The sequence below is a fragment of the Battus philenor genome, unplaced genomic scaffold (assembly GCF_028537555.1).
Source record: "Battus philenor isolate CCGP_79_NKW_IND1 unplaced genomic scaffold, ilBatPhil1.0.hap1 SCAF_12, whole genome shotgun sequence".
Classification (NCBI taxonomy): Eukaryota; Metazoa; Arthropoda; class Insecta; order Lepidoptera; family Papilionidae; genus Battus; species Battus philenor.
The window spans coordinates 1,160,549-1,177,178 of NW_027181674.1; the positions used below are offsets into that span (position 1 = coordinate 1,160,549).

At 33.4% G+C, this 16,630-nt stretch overlaps 1 protein-coding gene and 1 non-coding gene across 2 annotated transcripts in view; one reads left to right on the forward strand and one right to left on the reverse strand.

The window, feature by feature from the left end:
• Window positions 1–16,630, forward strand: part of LOC137932711 (protein peste-like) — a 64,084-nt gene that overhangs the window by 35,727 nt on the left and 11,727 nt on the right. Inside the window, exons 2-4 of the mRNA XM_068776363.1 lie at window positions 247–394; window positions 11,973–12,111; window positions 15,700–15,857. Of these exons, the coding sequence (XP_068632464.1) occupies window positions 275–394; window positions 11,973–12,111; window positions 15,700–15,857 (417 nt within the window). The 5' untranslated portion in view covers window positions 247–274. The remainder of the gene's footprint in view (window positions 1–246; window positions 395–11,972; window positions 12,112–15,699; window positions 15,858–16,630) is intronic.
• Window positions 2,682–2,753, reverse strand: TRNAP-AGG (transfer RNA proline (anticodon AGG)). The gene has a single exon. It is a non-coding gene; the product is annotated as a tRNA-Pro (tRNA).

Below are 16,630 nucleotides of genomic sequence, written 5' to 3' on the forward strand. Positions count from 1 at the left end.
GATGATGGCAATCTGGAGTAGGGACGAGAAAGTGGTTGCATTGATCGTATTTTTAAAATTGTTAGTGCGTTGTGAAAATAGATAAGGAGGCCTGAAACGTGAGAAAAAATAATTTTCGAAAATATTAACCGTAAATGTAAAAACAAAAGCACAGACGCTAATGTCTGCGGAATATAGATTCTAATATTAAAAAACTATGGGTTCCTTCTTCTAGAAGTTGAATACTATAGTGTCTTCTGTTTCCAGGGTCAGCGGGGAGGCGGGGCGGAGCGCCATGCGCGGTCGAGTGCCGCGCAGTCGGCTGGTGGTGGCCTGCACAGCCGCCCTGCTGGCTGCCGCCGCCCTGGGCACCGCTCTAGCCTGGAACCAGCTCTTCGACGCTGCATTAAGAGCTGTAAGTGTCAATGTAATCCTATTAAAGACCAATCGGCAAACGCAGCATACGACGTAAACCCATAAGATGAATAGAGGTTCTCGCAACCTATCCGTGATCTGCATTCTAGAACCTTAAGGCTTCAACGGTCGTCTATTCCACGCGCTATGTGACCTGCTTTCTGCTAATTTTTAGATACACATAAGTTTATATATTTACTCTTTTACAATTTCTATAATGGCGGACTTAATGCCTTTAGAAATTCTCTACCAGTACAAACCACATGCATTTAACTTTTACATGTATTAAAACATTCTGTTTATACATGAATGTGTTGTTAAATAGATAATAGATTTATTTAGCATTACCTCTTTTATCTCTCTTTTGGTTTCGGGGAAGCCGCCAGCCCGCTGAAAAATGCGCATGCGGCAAACAATGCGAATTACACAACTACCACCGTCAAATCACTCAACACGTGTTACACCCCTCCACGGGACATCCTCAGGAGTAATGTTACATCGATTGGTGCCAAACACAGAGTCTCTGTGCGGGCGGTGCACTTTATTGCACGACTACTGCTGCATGGCGGAAGTAGCTATATATTGGTCCTTTTCTAACTTAGGATGGACTTCCGCAAAATAAGCCTGAATCCATTAGTTACGAGCTACTTGACGCGGCATGAATTAGCTCTCACTAGATGGAACGACGACACAGTTTAGTTCACAGGAAGTCCCTGGACGTTGGCAGCGTATGATCTTGATGATCTGATCCTCGTGACGATGAATGAAGAATGTCTATGCCTTGCAGTGGGCATCCATCAGCTGAAAAGAAAAATAAGAAGGTCTCAAAGTGATCGTAAAAAAACTAGATTGAGTTTATTTTGATCCGTGTTTGGAACCCTCGTATATCTAAGTTAAATAATGATATTGTACAACCAAATTTGATTATAATAAGAATTCTTCACTTAACGTCTACAAGTATTAAGTGTACACATAACTTAAAATATAAAATAATATAATAAATAATAATATAAATCTTATATATAAAATTTCCATGTCACAACTGTTAGTTACTGTACTCCTCTGAAACGGCTTAACCGACTTTTACCAAATTTTATATGAGTATTCAGTAGGTCTGAGAATCGGCTACTATCTATTCTCCATCCCTAAGTGATAAGGGTTGTTCACCCATAAAATTTTATTTAATTTTTTGACAATTTTTTTTATGATACAGCATACGACAACAAAAATACGAGCTCTACGAGCAACCTATATTTTTTATTTGTTAATAAAAAACTTTAATTTTTCTTGCAAAATAACGTTTGCGGGATCAGCTAATATATATATATATATATATATATATATATATATATACATATATATATATATATTTAATAAAGTTGTAATGGAATAGGCGTTTGTTTTCCACCTGATCGAAAGTGTTGATGAAGACGGAGGTGTTCACTCTACTCTTAAAGGCTCCAGAGTTCAACACATTAAGAAAAATAGACCCAGACAGGTCGTTGTAAATCTTGGTGACTTTCACCAAAAACGAGCTGTCAAACCGTTTTGTTAGACGGGTATGTCAACAACGTATGGATGAAACTTTTGCCTGCGCCTAGTAGTCCGATAAAGGAATGATGGCTCAATCAGTTCGAAAAGAGCACTCTCCAAAGTGTGTTCTACTAATTTACATATAGCCCGGATGATGGATCTGGATCGTGAGAAAATTGACGTCCTGGAGATGGATGTCCAGAATCGTGGGCGTACCGACCCAACTCTTCGATGCTTAATGAACTCAACATAAAAGAGAGGTTATCGTCGACAGGACCAATATAAATTTCTAGTTCCTTGAACCTGTAATGAGGACTCGATGGAAAGTTTGGTGGTGCAGGTGGAAGAGAAGAGATCTCGTAGATGCTCTCCAGCAAGATGAACAGATATAATCAAAACTGAAACTAAAAACTAAGTAAATTATTGTTCTTAGCAATATTAGAGGGAGGCAGTGTTATTATTATGTAAAAAGCTGCAAGAACTACACTATGTTTGTTTCTGTTTCTGGTATTTACAAGATGTAGCAGTTAACTCAACCTGTATCCTAAGAAGAAACACGTTTCATGCGTTCGTTCTCTAAGCGAATATCCTGCCCTCTAAAAAAAGCCTTCAGAAGTGATCATGTTTTAATAGTTCGATAGGTAGGTAAGTTAAAAGCGCCCAAGGAAGTCTAACCTAACCTCAATAATAAACTGTACTTTTAAAATAATTCACGAAAATAAATAATCAAGGTAAAATGAAGTAAAAGATGATACGGGCTCGTCCGGGATTTGAACCCGGGACCTCTCGCACCCTAAGCGAAAATCATACCCCTAGACCAACGAGCCATATGGAAATATAGATTGATTTCAAACGTATATGTGAAAAATGTATTTTAAATAACAGATGTTACTTATCTAATATATAAAATTCTCGTGTCACGGTGTTCGAACTTGAACTCCTCCGAAACGGCTTGACCGATTTTTACCAAATTTTACATGCGTATTCAGTATGTCTGAGAATCGGCTACTATCTATTTTCCATACCCCTAAGTGATAAGGGTGGTCCACCCCTAAATTTTATTTTTAATTTTTTAGACAATTTTTTTGGTTTTTATTTTATTATGATACAGCATATAAAAATACATACAAACCTAAATTTTCACCCCTCTACGATCAACCCTTATCTTACATTTGTTAATTAAAAACTTTAATTTTTTTTGCAAAACAACGTTTGCGGGATCAGCTAGTTACTATATAATACCGTTGTTAAAAGATTTCTGTTGTGTTAAAAAAATTAAAACAATTAAAAACAACAATCAAAAATGTGTTATCTGTTTCTTATAACTTCTTTAAATAACGTTAGAGTAAATAATTCTTTGATTGAAAAATAATTGTTAAAAACATGTTTTTTTTTAAATTTTAGAAGTTAGGTTTTAAAATCTAACAACAGATAAACAAGTAAATTACGTGTTTTTTATAACATTTATATCGTAGAATCTCTTGTTGTATATTATGAGATTATACATGGCAGAGGTTGTACATTTCGTGGCCTTTTATTCATTTATTTTCGGGAAACATACAGCTCAATTAAAATTAAATTATATATACAGAATGATAATTGCAAAAGCTTTATTTAGTGAATGTATAGTCATTTTGCTATGAAATTTGAATCCTCTAGTTCAGAGTTCCCCAATCTTTTTTGTGTCGTAGACCCCTTCCCATGTTTTTCTGTGTTGAGTAGACCCCCTACTTACCTGATATTGATTTCCTGTAAATTTCTAACTGTAGTGAAGTTTAGTGTATGTTCTAAATGTATTGCGACCACAAAGCGAATACCAACATCCTACAACTTAAACAATTTTATAAACGTATGTAATAATTTTTTTACTTCATAGGTACTTTTATAAATAATGTAAATGTTTTGATATTATAAGATAGTATGATGTAAGTAAATAGGTACTATTAGTGTATGTGTTGAGATCCACTATCGTGGACCCCCATTTTCATTTCATGGACCCCCAAATTTTTTTTCGCTGACGTAGACCCCTAGGGGTCGGTATAGACCACTTTGGGAATCACTGGTCTAGTTCTTTGGACTTGTCACCTGTGATGAGATACCAATGGAACGTGTGGTGTTGCAAGGAAGAGTTGAAGGCAGTACGAACACCAGAACCGATAGGAACATGACCAGGCCTGCTTTGACAAAAGCTCACATATAAGGCAAAGAAAGTTTGGGTCAATATTTAGCCACTTCCGCACATGCAGTGGTAGTCGTGCAACAAAGTGCACCGCCCACCAGCCGGCCAGTGCTCTGTGCACTCTGTGTTTGGCACTAATCGGTGTAACATAACTCCTGAAGATGCCCTGTGGAGGAGTGAAACACGTATTGAGTGGTTTAACGGTGGCAGTTGTGTAATTCGCATTGTTTGCCGCATACACATTAATCAGCGGGCTGGCGGGCGGTGCACTTTGTTGCACGACTACCACCGCATGTGCGAAAGTGGCTAAATAATGGTCCTTTTCTTACTTAGGATGAACTTCCGTAACGTAACGCCTGATTCGATTAAAAAGTTTCATCATAAAATGTTTGCTACCACTGGCTAAAAAGGCGAACATTATGCTCTTAATATGAATTATAAAGAGATTATTAACATTCCCTTTAGTAAAACGTAAGCTTATTAACAACACGAATGGCTTCCATGATAATTTTTTGGTTTGACACTTGATTTGTGAGGTTTCCTTTCATTTTAAAAGCAACATGACACGATATACCAACTTAAATTTTTTTGGTATTTCAGTGGAAAATCAACCTTAGAATGATGAGTTGTATGATTTTTATCCATTAAAACCTTTTGATGATCTTTCTCATTACCTATGAAGGTTCCTGTACTGGTCAATATACAGGGTTCGACATTTTTGGTATCATAGGGAAATCTTCTGGATGGACACAAGATACTCTGTCCTCTGATGGAAGGATGGGGTCATGTGGGATTTCTACCCATTAAAACCTCCTCAGTGATCGTCTTAGGTAACTTTGTAAGGGCCCTCGGATCTCCTTAGGAACTCACAGCTGCCTCTCAGTACTGTGCCAAAATTCCTGGAGGAAGCTGTCCTGACATAGCTGTACCATAGCAAGACGAGATCATTTCGCGTTGCTTCCCTTCTTGCTTGCATGGTCGATGAAATCCCCTTTCAATGCTAGAAGAAGGAAGGGATATCCAGGCTAGAGGTTACAGGCTTCGAAATAAGTTCCATCCTGGGTACAGATCAGGAACGAAGGTATAACGTATCCTGGCCTGGTGTTTTTTTTTTTAAATAGCTACTTTTAAAAGGAAGGCTCTCGTTCCCCTATCTTGTTTCTTACTTCTTACATTCCTCTCGATGTCTTTAAACTCGCGATATATTTTCACATTACAATAATGCTCCATCTTTTATCCATCGCCACACTTTTATTTATATTATTTTATTTATTAATTTTTTAATTCTAAAAATCTTTTTTTGTCTGGTGCTTGCTTGGTTTCGATTGAAATTGAAGCTTTATATCCCGGTACACTTATTGGTTGACGAAAGACACATTTCTTATTTGAAAGCAGCTGTAATTGATATTTTACCTTCCATTTGTGATAGTAAAGATAGTTTATGAATCCTATTATTGTTTATTTAATTTACTTTCTCTTAATATAACCCGACATTATATTTTTTATCTAATTATATTAAATCATTATATTAAAATCTATCACGGAAATAATAGTGCTACATTCCACCTGTTCCTTCAATTCCGCTTCAAACTCATATCTTTTTAAAAGTGTATCTATATTTCTCATATATGTCAAAGTAAAAGATTCTAGACATGGTTGCATACATAGTATATATAATAGATACCAATATACATATGTCATGGTGTGCGACGACAACCTTCGCCCATCATTTCTGTCGTTTGCTCGCAGGGTGGTAAGCAATGCAATAAAAAATAACAAAACCAAATAGGAAAGCTTAAACCAAAATGAATAATATGCACATGTAAAAGAACTTATTAAAATAATAATAGAATGTAAGACAAGACTCTAATGTATTAAAAAGTCTAATCTAAACAAACCTGTGATATTAAAAGATAAGGATAGAAAATGTAATAATAAAATAAAGATTAGAAATAAAATTGTACCTCGCCACATAAGAGTAAAAAAGATAAGGAAAGGAAGGCGATGAAAGCAGAAGAAAAAAAAACAAAAAAAATTGCAAGATATTAAAAAGGATAAAAGAAATTGAGAAGAATGAAAGTGAGTGTAAAATAAAGATATAACCCTGAAAAAAAAATTTATTAGTAAATAAAGTCCCTGTCCCAAACAAAATAGGGGTACGAGAGGCTCCCAATAGCGGGGGCCATAAAAAATATACATATGTAGGTGTTATTTACATTGTATGTTAGAGTTATATGTTGTAAATCGAGTATTGTTCGATTTATAAAATTTAAAAACGAAATGTCATTTAATTTTAAAATGACATTAATACTTTTTTTTATTATCTGTCGTTAATGTTACGATTTATTATATTAACGTGTATATAGATATGTTATCTGTGTCAGTCACGTTTCAGTACATTGCACTATGGTTACTCGTGTATTTAAATGTTTTTAATTTTGGGTTCTGTAGGTTTTTGTCACTTACTCTCAGAGGAAACACTGGCCGTATACATTCTTCTTTTAGTTTTAGAAAAAAATTGTTATTTTTTTTTACCAAACTCAAAGTAAAGAAATTAGGCGAAATGGACAATACAAACTGAAAAGAATATCACCGTGCCTTGTACCTATGATATACTAGACATTAGCATAGGATTCAATCAGATGTAAAATATTATATATTGCTACGAAAGTAATATAAAAAAAGTCAATGAGTATTTTGACATTTGTGCATCAGTTATTTACGTTTCATATTTGTGGTGATGAAAGATGAGAACCAAACGAAGATCTTCTACAAGGAGAAGAAGAAGGAAGAAGCAGATGGAGATCTTGCTGGCAAACTTTAATTATTGTTTTCCAATATTTGCGAAATATATATAACTAATGGTTCGTCGTTTCAACCCATAGAAGCCTTCTGTGAAGCACAGGCCTCCCTCAAAGATATCATCTTTTTTAATTTCCCATATACTATTCTGTCAAAAAAGTAGCAAACGCAGTTTGTAAAAATAGACGGACTTACAAATTGTTATTACTAGAAATTATATTTATACTACTGTGAACAAAAATTAAGTTGAAATTGTCATTTAAAACTCTCGGGCATTAGGTAGGCAGGTCAATTAATTTCCTAAATTGTTAGAACTCTCTATTACATTAGCGAAGCATGTTTTTGTCAATAGGTTTAATCATCTCCGAGTAACCGACTAGAGAAAACTGTTGTCAATAATATGTTTCATCATACGGGGATTACGTTGAAGAGAATGAAATTGAATTGGATGAATAAATAAAGAATTTACAATTTATAAAAAAATCATCTTACTTTTTATATATCATACGTATTTCAATAACATTCATATATATATATAATAAATAAAAATTTTCATTTATTTTTATCAATGTTATGTACGGTAAAGTGTCTCTCAAGTTGGTTACTTAGAATTCTAATGTCAAGGCGATTGGTAACATTTTGTAAGATATCAATTTTGTTAAATATCGCTGGGGTCAAATGGTGTCATATACTTTACTTGTTTCCACTCTATGATTAGATTTTCATATCTTATGGGTTAGTTAAATTTATTTACATAATATAGTTCTATTACTATATCATTTTCAACTTTCACCATCACTAGATGTTTACTTACACTGTTTTACTTACAAAATACTTGGTAAATCTGATTTACAATACTTTTACATGTTACAGTTGTGTTTCGAACATAAGGTTATCAATGTAACAGACTGTGATAGTATAGCAAACAGTGGTCTAGAAACGAAGATGAGGGAAGAAAGTTGATGCACGGAAGATGATTTGAATGTTGAGAATGAGATTGTGAACGACAGAAGAAAAGGACGAAACGGGAAATGGAAATAAAAGAATAAAACGAAAAGAAATATTAGGGGGAAAGTAATGTCATTTCATACAGTACTTAGAAAACGTAGTATACTAGATGGCAAAAAGTTGTTGATAAAGAATGTGAATATATTGTTGATCAGAAATAAAAACTTGTTAAAAATGTAGTCGTATGATTTTAACTTAAAAAATCGACATTACTTTTTAATGGAATCAGGCGTTATTTTGCGGAAATCCATCCTAAGTAAAAAAGGACTAATATTTAGCCACTTCCGCACATGCAGTCGTAGTCGTGCAACAAAGTGTACCGCCCGCCAGCCAACTGATAACATAACAAAGTGAGTTCAGTCCTGTGTTTGGCACTAATCGGTGCAACATAACTCCTGAAGATGCCCCGTGGAGGGATGAAACACGTGTTTAATTATTTAGCGGTGGTAGTTGTGTAATTCGCATTGTTTGCCGCATGCGCATTTATCAGCGGGCTGGCGGACGGTGCACTTTATTGCACGACTACTGCTGCATAGCGGAAGTAGCTATATATTATTCCCTTTCTTATTTAGTGACAATAATGGATATAATCATGATGATGACAGTCTTAAAGACTGATGATAATTATATTAAACTTCTAAGAAACAATAAGAGCACGTGAATTTTGCTTTAGCCAATTAAAGATTATCGAAATATCCCCAACAATTGCTCGCACGGTCACGTAAGTCGCCAATAAGGAGCTAGTATGAAGCCGCAATTGACTTTGGGTCAATTGGCGCTTCTGTTTATCCCCAATCGATTAGCAGTCGTAATTAATTTCAAGGTGGTTTTAAAATAGGCTGTCTGTACACTAGAAATCCTGTTATGAAAAGGTACTATAACAGAGGAAGCTGTTTAAATTTGTAAAAAGAAATCATGCATATTTAAATTTGGAAATAAATTAGAAAGTTAGTTGCTATATTTATCGATTATAAAAAAAACTTGTCAAAGTGTATTGTCCCTGTATTGTATTTGGGATAGGTATTTTATTTAGCAATATTTTTTTATTTAATATTTTTTTCTGTTACATACATATATATATATATATATATATATATATATATATATATATATATGTATGTAACAGTGAGAGAGAGAGACAGGGAGAGATTAAAATTATAATAGACTTAGATTCCTTCAACAACATCATTTCAGTCATAGTACGCCCAGCACTGGACTGGATTTTATTCTTTTTACACTTTCTACTTTCACATAGATTCCTATAGATACACATTCATTAATAAAAATTATGTAGTAAAAAAAAAAACAATCTCTCACAATGTTCAACTCATATATACATGGTGTAAATTTAAATTCAACATATGTTTATTTAAGTAATCATTTATATCTGCTTTTGTATATTCGATTATTTTAATACTATAAGCAGTAAGATAGCACCAGCTCCAAACGCTGATCTGAAAGCCGGCAAGAAACTCAACAGTTGCTATTTTTAAATGAAATTTTACAATATTTAATATATACATTATAATATCAACCAATAGATATAAGATAAATATATAAACAAACATAATATAAATTTATAAACCATAGTTTTTGATCCCTGTTTAGTAATGTTTTTATTCTTATTTGTTTTTTCATTGTTTGACTATAAATCATTATATGTTCTCAGTGAGATAGTTATAAGGTAACAACTGTAACTAATTTTATATTTCTAAGCTTCTAAGTTTGTACTTTCTTACTGCCTTTTGTTACTGTCTATCTCCAATAAAGTAAATAAACCATGTAATTGAGTCAACAAACTAAATTCCACACGTTTAGATCAACTAAAAACTCTTGAATGCTATAATAAGATTTATTTAATGATTTAATTTTAATTTAAGATTTGAAACTAAAAATGGATTGTCTTAGATATCTCGTGGAACTTTATTATATATGTGTACATCCAGAGTAATGAAGGATTTGTTTTTTGTAGTACATTTAACATATTTTATTTAATTATATTTCAAACATGGCCAGTACGAAATTAGAATATTTTAGGTTATATATTTCTTTGCTTACTATGTCTTATGGAACAAAATATTCTCTTGAGATTCGATACCGATACAGATTAATAATAAACTGTCCTTGTGTAGTCCTCTGGGTTTTACTTAACCTTCATAGAACAACGGAGGGAGTTATGAGGTATACGTGACAATGTCGATCCCCTGAGAGTTCGACTTACTTACATACGTTCCAAGTTTTAATTAAGTTAAAATTCAACTTTACTTATCGTAAACTAAAATTTGATTCCAGTAGAACAGACAGACGATGAACTGAGGGTACAGAGTCGTTATATATATTGTGATTGGTTGTAAATGTACAAGATTACATCATTCAATATATGTTGCTTCAAAAATCGGAGGTTTGAGAAATATATAATGAAAATATAGTAAAGAAAGCGTTATAAAAATTCGAATTATTATATATTAACATTAATTATTATTTACTATTTGTCCCTGCAGAGTTTTTACTGTAAGGATTTATTGGTCTATTGCATTGAAATAGAAAAAATAATACTTATTTTAGTGTGATTATTATATACAGGTTGATTAGAAATAAAATATAGTTAAAATAGTTTTTTTCAAAATTCAAATTATTCTATATAATAAAATTAATTATTATTTACTATTTGACGTTGCAGAGTTTATACTGTATAAATTTATTGGTCTATTACATTGAAATAGAAAAAAAAATATTTTTATCGTTTAAGGCGAAGCATTTCACCTTTGTCTCGCTTGATTTTAAGCGACGACGGGGTCTACTATAGTATATAGAAGCCTGTCTAGAAGAAACCTACACCAATACCTCACTTTGCGTCATGGTTACGTTCCAAAAATACACGACTCAAATTGAAACCATGTAAAGATCGAAGATAGGTTCCGGGGTCACGAAAAAACTACTTTTAAAAAAAAATCAAACAAAGTAAACATTTAAAAAACAAAATCAATATAACTCTGCCAATAAATAAATTGGAATAATATATACCCTTTTTTGTAACCAGAAACAACACGTAAAAATTTATATAGTTTTATTATTCTTTTTTAAAAAGAGCAAAACACACTACATTACACGACACTACGTAATTGAAACTGAACTCTAATATTAGCAAAACAAAGTGAAAATAAAACTATTCAAATTGCGTTGATATTTAGTTAGAAAGGGAATCCCCAAGTTTTAATGGCATGGCGCTATTAGAAACAAGTGTTGCCATCTTTTTGAAAAAAAGAAAATTTCAAAAAAAAATTAAAGACTCGAACCCAAAACAACATAACCTCGAAAATCTAACGACTCACAGTGAAAATTAGTGCTAATGAAGCAGCGACGCAACTTCGAAAAAAACGCAAAACGAAACGACGCAAAGCGAGGTATTGGTGTATTCATTTTTGTCTTGAAGACAGATAAGTTATAATTTTCTGGAAACAATGACTCCAGTAGGCTGTTCGTACTATAAAGGTTGTATCAAAAGGCTTTTTTATGGCCCCCGCTATTGGGGTCCTCTCGTTCCCCTATCTTATTTATGGGACAGGGACGTTTTCATCTTCTAATGATTCACTTTCTTTTCTTTTTTTATTTCCATGCTCTTCTATCATACTTCACATGATCTATCTTTCTTCTACTCACATTCTACAATTTCTATCTTTCTTATCCTTACTTTCCATCGTTCATTCATCGCCGCACTTCCTTTGCCTCGTTCCTTGCTATCACAGCTTATCGATATCAAAAGGCTTAGTGAAGATGGAAGGAACTTCAACCATGTACAGATATAGTGAATCCGTATGTCTTGTTGTATGATGAAAGAAAGGAGATAGGTGAATTAGTAGATATAACTCTGTCAATCTCCAAAATGCAGTCTTAAACATTTTTCTGAAAGCCTTAATATGTTAACTATGTACGATGCGATCCGTGATTATAGAACCTTAAGGCTAATTTAAAGGTTTCATCATCACTCAATTATAAGTGATGCTTAAATAGCCTAAAATACTTTACTGTTCTAGTAACAAGATCAAATGTTTTCCAGCAAATGGCGATGACACCAACGTCGAGGTCATTTAGGGAATGGGTCGAACCTACGGTGCCTTTGTTCTTCGAGGTATACCTCTTCAACTGGACCAACCCTGAGCAGTTTCCTGATGAGATACCGGATCTACAGGAAGTGGGTGAGTATTTGAAATTTTTACGATACGTTTTCTAGCAGCTGGCGATAAGTGACCACCGCTACATATATTTTTTTCTTCTGTGAAGAAAAAAAATAATTTTGTTATATTACATATTTAAAGAGATTTTATTTCAAATCGTGTATCATTTATAAATTCCATCCGAACATAATGGCGATCACTGTCATTAATAGAATCCGAATTCAAATTAGTGTTCGAATTGTCGAAGTAGAAATAACAAAATGTGTTTTAAATAACCTTTCTTCTTTCTTTTGTTTTCTCTTTCATTTCTATCTCCTTCTTCTTTCTGAAGTCATAATAAAATTCTCTTAATAAAATTTAGAGAAGTTAGATTAAAAAATATATATTTTACCGCTATCTTGGAACCATATACAGATTTATTAACCATAACAGAATATTCCATTGTAGAATTATTCATAAAAAAAATACAGATTAAAAAACAACAGAGCTTTAATCCTGGCCAATTAGGTAACGAAGACAAAAAAAATGTACATATACACGTAAAGAAACTAAAAATTAACCAAAAAAAAACAAAACATTTTGCATAAGTTCAGTGCTATTGGAACGAATTTAAAATGATTATTACGTAAACACATAGTTTATGAGCTTTGTGTTTTTAATTACAAATAGAGTGACCATAATATTTGCGGGACTAAAATTCGCTTTTTTAATACCACACTGCCTACCCTTCAGCTAAGCGTGGCGATTATGGTATATCCCTTAGATATTTTTGAGGAAGGAACAACCACAATATAGATATATGAACATGTTAACAACTAGAAATATATCTTTATCTACATCTAGTTTTAATTGTATATAGATAAAAATTATTAATTCTTTGGTATATCAATTACGTATGGATTTATAACAACCTTCAGTGTAATGCCTTCGAAATATAATGCGATAAATTTAAAAAGTTAATTTAAATAAAAACCATTAAATAGAATAAATTACTGTGACTATATAAGTATATTTTTTAAAATGATCACACATAAAACAACATGTTGTTGGATCCTTTTAAGTATTTGGAGCCATCATCGCTTGAAGTTGAAAGAAACCTCTAGAGAGGACCTTTTTTTTGTTTATATTTTCTACATATTCTAAGTTCTCTAGCATTTTCCTCGTGAACACATGTGGTCACTGTAAACTATACAAAGTGGATAGAAATAAATAAATATGACGACATGATATGACTTGTTATGACTTTACGGTGTAAGTAATAAAAAGTACACATAAATACTGTCACATAAATAAGTAATAAAAAGTACACATAATCACCGTCGTCATACCAATCATTATACTCACCATCGTCGACATCATCATCATCACAATAATTATCATTACCGTTATAATCATCATCACCATCATTATCATTATTATCATCATCATCACCATACTCACTATCGTCGACGTCGTCATCATCATCCTCAGCACCATAATCATCCTCATCGTCGTAGTCTTCATCATAATCATCACATCTATCATCATAATTACCCCAACATTATGATCATCATCGTCGTCATCATACCAATCATCACAATCATCGTCATTGTCATTAACACCACCACCATCATCAACTCTGATTGTCATCATCACCATCATCATTATCATCATCATATCCATCATCATCACCATCCTCCTCCTTATCATCATTTCAGCCGTAAGACCTATGTACATGTAACAAAACATATATATGTACAATATAGCTAAATCGATGTATGAATTCTTTGTAATTCAAGTTCGGGACTTGTCTTACAAAAACCTAATAACTGGTCACAGTTATTTTTTAACTTTATCGTTTAATCAATTGAATTACCACGGATTATCTCTAAGGATTTTGTCGAAATGTTTCCTTAAGAATATAAAAACCAGTGAGGATTACATATATCACAAACAGGTTGTATAATTTGATTTAATAATACATGTAATATTTTACATATTCAATGTTATTGTAGTACATTATACAAAGCTACTATTTTCTTACTTATTTGCAACCATGTATAAAATTATAACTTAGAAATTTTATTGGAATGCTACAAGAATCTTCTAGCATTATAAAGATTCCAGTGACGCTTTTAAAACCCCTTTTTTAACTACATTATCATAATGTATTTATTATTTCCGAAATATACTCGATATTCAAATACGATGTACTATATAATAATGACAGCAAATGTACATTCAAATGTACATTCACCTCTTTAAAGCCATTATTTTTTTCTATTATTTTTATATCTATTATTCTATTATTTTTATCAAAAATTAATCACCTTGTATAGAAGTATTCTTCAAAAATTAGCTTATTTTTGCAAGCACCATATATGGCATTTACAGTGACTAAAACCTCCACGTTGGTTATAAATTTGCTTATGTTGGCTTCAATTTCGGCTGAGGCTGTAGGAAAATAGACATGCTGATATCATGAAAAGCCCAAAAGTCTACCTTGGAGCGGTAACGTTGATTTAGAGCCTTATATGTAAACCACTGGTTCCTAGACTTTTTTCTTCCTGCAACTAGTTATATAGAAACCATATTTCCAAAACTCAACAAACATACACCACACAAATCGTATTTCGTATCTTTATACATTTAAAAATGCTTTACGAACAGCGTCGATTTACAAGTGTCCACACGTTGGATTAAATATGGAATATCCTAGTTGTTACAAGTGACAGTTGACAAGCTTCTTAAAGTGTTATATGTCTATATCGAAAGCAGAAGACACCTAATGCCAAAGGGTGGCTCAAAGTTACCAAAGATAGAGAATAATGGAAAGCTTTTCAAGTCATTTACCCTGAGAGGGTCCATACAAACTTAGTACAAAATTATCAAAACTATTATTTAAAATTACTTATTTTAAGTCAATGTGTGAAATGAAATGAAGCTTTATTTACACGCCGGTGTAGACACTTGTCGAGTCTCTTACAGACCTCTAGGGGTCCTGGACTTCTGGGATGAGAGGTCTTAGATAAATGCCGTCCAATTTTTTTTATATCACCTAATATCGTGGTAATATCGGACATGTCTCTACCACGCCGAGGTTTATTTTCACCTGTAAGAATTGGCAAAGATCTGGACACAAAAACAACCAAACCATGTTATCCAAAGAAAAACTCGTTGCTATTAAATATCTTTTATTCTTTATTATCTAAATCTAAATTAGGTGCACTTGAACTGCGTTAATAATTATTAATGTAAATATTTAATGATTTGACGAAAAGGACCAATATTTAGCCACTTCCGCACATGCAGTAGTAGTCGTGCAACAAAGTGCATCGCCCGCCAGCCTGCTGATAAATGCGCATGCGGCAAACAATGTGAATTACACAACTGCCACCGTTAAATCACTCAACACGTGTTTCACCCCTCCACGGGGCATCTTCAGAAGTTATGTTACACCGATTAGTGCCAAACACACACACGAAGTGCACAAGTGCACCAAGTGCACAAGCAACAAGTGCACCGCCCACCAGCCCGCTGATAAATGCTGTAAAAATAAGATAAGAATGTTAATTCAAAAGTGTACCGATTTATCTCAAAGTATTTGACCATAGCATCTCTCTAAATCAGGTCCGTACCGGTTTCGAGAGAAACGAAGCCACGTCAACGTTTCCTGGCATCCACACAACGGGTCCGTGTCGTACCGGACCCTCAGGAGTTGGTACTTCGACGAGACGAGCAACGGAAGCCTTGAAGACACCATTACAACTTTGAACATCATCGCTGCTGTAAGTGCAATCACATTTAAAATAACTTCATTCAAGTAGGCATTTATATGAACTTTTAAATCGTCGATTATTTTAACATTATAAGCAGTAAGTTACCACCGGGTCGGAACGCTAAGAACCTGCCAAAAACTAAACAGTTGCTATTTTTAATGTGTACATTATTATATCAATCATGTAAATAATTCAACAAGTCAAGTTCACATTTATATAAACTAAAATCTAATAAATTTCTAAGATTTTAAACGGAATCAGGCGTTGCCTTCCGGATGTCCATCCTAAGTAAGAAAAGGACCAATATTTAGCCACTTCCGCACATGCAGTGGAAGTCGTGCAACAAAGTGCACCGCCCGCCAGCCCGCTGATTAATGCGCATGCGGCAAACAATGCGAATTACACAACTGCCACCGTTAAATCACTCAACACGTGGTTCACCCCTCCAAGGGGCATCTTCAGGAGTTATGTTACACCGATTAGTGCCAAACACAGAGTCAAGAGGAGTCAAGAGAACTGTGCGGAAGTGGCTAAATATTGGACCTTTTCTTACTTTCTAAGAATTATTTAGTAATATACTTTTAATGTTAAATTTAAAACAAAAACACGGAAGTTCTGAGATACTATGTGGAATTTTATTAGAATCTAACTAATAATTATAATAGGTTCTGGAAAGAAGACCACGCACACACGGATGGTTAGATGATCACACGGAAGATGAATAGATGATATTGTTAAGTTTTTCGGAAGCTATGCATCCATCCAGTGCAATGCACACGGGC